Source organism: Seriola dumerili, unplaced genomic scaffold (assembly GCF_002260705.1).
Source record: "Seriola dumerili isolate Sdu_G_001 unplaced genomic scaffold, Sdu_1.0 BDQW01000052.1, whole genome shotgun sequence".
NCBI classification, from domain to species: domain Eukaryota; kingdom Metazoa; phylum Chordata; class Actinopteri; order Carangiformes; family Carangidae; genus Seriola; species Seriola dumerili.
In genome coordinates, this window is record NW_019174307.1 from 7,758,874 (window position 1) to 7,763,314 (window position 4,441).

At 42.9% G+C, this 4,441-nt stretch overlaps 1 protein-coding gene across 1 annotated transcript; it reads left to right on the top strand.

Annotated features, from left to right (window-relative positions):
• Positions 1 to 1,231: 1,231 nt before the first annotated feature.
• On the top strand, positions 1,232 to 4,162 carry vgll3 (vestigial like family member 3). The gene is made up of 4 exons (XM_022741090.1): positions 1,232 to 1,611; positions 2,457 to 2,808; positions 2,938 to 3,489; positions 3,615 to 4,162. The coding sequence occupies exons 1-4, from the start codon at positions 1,507 to 1,509 to the stop codon at positions 3,653 to 3,655; spliced, it is 1,050 nt and encodes a 349-aa protein (XP_022596811.1). The 5' UTR covers positions 1,232 to 1,506; the 3' UTR covers positions 3,656 to 4,162.
• Positions 4,163 to 4,441: the final 279 nt, after the last annotated feature.

The window sequence follows — 4,441 nt, forward strand, 5'->3', positions numbered from 1 at the left end:
TAGAGCAAATAATTGGTGGACACATTTTGAAATCGTTTTAACAACTTCCGTTGTTTTGTACAATTCAGACGTCATATAAAGTAAATTATATTTATTATTTTGTGTTATCATCACTGTGTCATCATTGACCCAAATTCAGTTTACTGAAGTTGAACATTCACTACTTGGGGTCATTTACTGATTGCATGGATGATGTGGATGTAACTTCTGTGGCTTTCATCAAGTCTCCTTTCAGGACAAACTGACAACAATAATGTCATGTAACTGACTTCACCAACAGGTGGCAGCAAACTGCTCAACTCAGTCCATCAATGAGTTTCATTCAAAGAGGGAAAACTGACAAGAACAGCCTGATTAGACATGGCAGTGATGAATGACCTGAACAATCACAATTATTTGAACATGTCAGAAATCAAAGACATAGAAGCAGGGGGGGCAATGGTCAGCAACAAATACACATAAAAGAGTTTCAATATGCAGGAATTTTGCATGTTGCATTTCTTTAGGCTGTTGCTTTTTATTTTAGATGCCTCAAAGCTTCATCTCAAGGGTGGAAATGAAAATAGTTCCTTAAAGATGATTTTGACTGATAAAATTGTACCTACTCTGAATAGCACCTGTTGCTGCAGATAACACGCTGTTCATAACTTGGTCCAATGCATTTAATTTCTGCTCTTTCTAACTAAAAACACTTGGTGGATAATTTCATAATTGAAAAGGCTGATTTCAGTATTTGTTCAACTCAATATTTTGTTGATTTCTTTTTCTTTTTTTGAGGATTAAAACTATTCCTTGCAAAGGAAGCTTTGAAACAACTTTGTGTTGGGAAATAAAATACAGATAATTAAACAGTTAAACAATGAACTAAATAAATTAATAATAATGATAGCAGTTAAACAATATTGTGAAATTTTGGCGTGTAGGGTTAGGGTGGTCCTGAGGTCAGAGGTCTCTATGAGCTATGGGATCTTAATTTGACATATTGCAGCATACTATGAGTACATTAACAATTTTATGAATGGGTGCCCCCAGTGGGAACAGAACCTTTAGAAGCATAGTTGTGTTAGTGCCTTGCTAAACTCCACTGCGCCATGCAGGCCCTTCCCCGGTGGGCGTGCGTAAACGGCCCCAGCCCTCTCTAAATATAACTCCCCTCCAAAACAGAAAGAGAGAAAAGGGGGAAAGGAATGCTCACCCAATCAGAAGCGGTCTAAAAACTTGTCAGAGAAAAGGGTGTTTTTTTCGGATACAGTGTGTGTGTGTCTCATAGCGTTTTGATCCATTTTGTGGCCCCGGGTGGTGCTGGTGGAGCGCACAGCGGGAGGCGCATTGTCCGTATGCAAACTGGACGACATGGCCATTGTATGCGTTTGGGCATATATGGAGACGCCGATGGCTCGGAGGATACAATCTGTCTGAAGTCTCAGGGAGAGTCGCCCTCGGCTGTGTTGCGTGCGTTTCTCTACTACGACTTTCTCCACTTTTTAACCGCTCTGCTCCGTCGCTATGAGTTGCCTGGATGTGATGTACCACCAAAGCTATGGAGCGCACTACCTCCCTGCAGCGGCGTACAAGGCGACGTACTATAACCACCATCACCAGCAACAACAGGTGAGACACTCATCAGGGAAACTTTGCAGCTGCTGAGGGGCACTGACACAAAATAACCTCAACTAAAAGACTTTTTAAATTATTATTAGTCGTTTGAGAAGAAGCCACAAGAGCTCAAGTTTTCAAGGAGGAAGCGTGAGTCCGTATAACTGATAGCAGTAGCTATTTAAAATACTAACACGACGTTTTAAGACTGAGTAGACTGCCAGTGTACAGCTAGACATGTCTAACGTAGGCTTCCACCAGAGAGAAGCTGGACAATGTCCCCAGCCCTATAATCCCTCCGTTTTTCATCTAAAGGCTTAATGACTTCTGCTCAGAACATCACCTCAAACTTTCTCATAAACACACACACACACACACACACACACACACACACACACACACACACACACACTTAACTTCAGTTTCAGTTTTGAATGATTAAATTCCAGTCTGGGGCTCGGCATTCACCTCAGGTCAGGCGTAATGACACGGAACTATTAATCCTGTGGTCAAACGGTGATGTAATGACAGCTAGTCAGTCACTCAGGAATGTGGACGAGGCACATTGAGCTTTACAAATAGTTGGAATGCGGTATGGGAAAAAAGACACTCGTTTTCACACAGCTCCCAAGCTGCTCCTAGATAAAATAATTACTCACGTGATGATAGAGAATAAATATTTAAATGCGAAATACTAAAAGTAAAGTTTAGCTTAGTTTTGAGTAGAAAGTTTTTGTTCAGTTTGCTATGTTTATTTAAACGACTGATCTTCTAAAATGTAAAGTCTTTTCTGTTTTATTCAAATGAAGTTTATTCCTGGTTGGATCTGATTGCTAATCTCTGTCTGTCTCTCCCTCCAGAGGAAGCTGAGTGTTTACAGTAAGATGCAGGAGTGTATGGAGCAGCAGCAGCAGCAGCAAGGAGGAGGCAGAGGGATGCTGTCCAGGGATCAGGGCCTCCAGCACGGTCCTGGAGCCGATTCAGGCCGCAGATCGACATCCGATTCAGAGCTGAAGGATATTACTCAGCCAGCAGAAGCTGAGTACTTGAGCTCCCGGTGCGTTCTGTTCACATACTTCCAAGGCGACATCGGCGACGTGATCGATGAGCATTTCTCCCGAGCTCTCAGTCAGTCCAGCACCTTCAACAGCGAGGCCAAGCCAATCAGAGTGACTCAGCAGTCTGCTTCAGCCACTGCCGGCTTATGGAAAGGTGAGAGGAGCAGCAAGTCTCTAATAATATTTAGACAGTAAAACACTCACTGACTTGATTGAATTATGGGAGTTGTTTGAAAAGAACTTCAAGTATCAAACTTGTGTTGTATCTCATGTTGTGTTTCAGATGGTAGTTCTCTCTCTGAGGGCCAGAGCAGCTCTGTTTGGAACAGCAGCAGCACCTATCCATCTCAGAACAGCCCCTGCCTCCCATCGGTTTCTGTCTCGGTCCACCCAGACTTTTCCCCCAGCCCTGTTTCCTTCAACCACCCAGATGGAGCTCTGTGGGCCAGCCACGTGCTCTCCCAGGCCAGCCTCCCGCCTCCGGCTACCCTCCCCGACAGCTGGACCTACAGCCTGAACCCCCAGAGCTCGAGTGGCTATCCCAATGTCCACGACATCTACCATCCTCACCCCCACGCCCATATCCACTCCCGGCACCACCACTCAATGCTCCATTCATACCCAGCCCACGGCCCAGCATTGGATCCCAGGTTTAATCCTCTGCTGCTGCCTGGTGTTAGGAACCAGAACCAGCCAGCTGCCAACACAGGGAGTTCCCCACACAACGAAGGGGTGAAGACAGAGATGGATCCCAGCAGCAACAGTCCTGTAACGGCCACCTCTGTCACCTGGACCCCTTCAGCCCTACATGGATCTCTGGAGGCATACGACTCAGGTATATACCACAAAACAATGCAGCTAAAAGTATTTGTCAGACTTCACGTGTATTCCAACTTGTGCAATAGGTGGTAATAATCAGAATAATAATTTGACCTTGTTTCTTTCTTCCTTTTTCTGCAGCTCTTGATCAGACCAAAGCAAAGACGTCAGTTTGGTTCTAACTGATTTGCTGAAAAAAAAGATGGAATATGGGTTCACAATAAAAGGATCTATTATGTGGCTTTATCAATGTATGGCTGCAACACCAGCACTGTATTGTAAATGTAGCTATTGAATGCTAACTGTTAGCTTAAACTACAAGTCCTGCACTGTCCACATGACTTATTATGGAGATGAACTCAGGCTTTGGACTTAAACAACAGTGATCTAATGCTTTGGCTGAAGGTCAAGGCCTTTGAAGAACGAAGAAAACAGACTACTAGCTTTAAGGACGGGAGGCCTCTTCTTCTCTGACGGCACAAAACTCCTTTTGATGCAAATGTGAGACCAAGTGGTTCTGTTTCAAGAGCTTAATTTTGATCCACATTTTTGTTCTGTACAGTAAATGTTTGTTGATGACTGTAAATGTTTTGTTTTTGTTTTTTTTGTATAGTTTTGCCATGCAAGTTGTTGTTTGCTGGATGATTTCTGCTAATTTGTTGCCTGAATGCTACTTTTACTATTTTGCCTTTGGGAAATGTGTAGTGTAAATATTCGTACTGTATGTTTAAGAAATAAATTTGTTAAACTGTATTTGAAAACGGGAGTTTGGTTCTTTTTCAGACATTGGTTTAATTCATACCAAACAAATGTGTGGAATCCAAGCAGAATAAACTTCCAACTAAATTTAGCACAAAAAATTATATTCTGCTTATTATGGGCTGCTCATTCAAAGAAAAGGCTGCTCTTAAGGGACAGTCATTTGCTGTGCACTTCATTGTGCATAACTTTTCCATTGCATTCCAAGA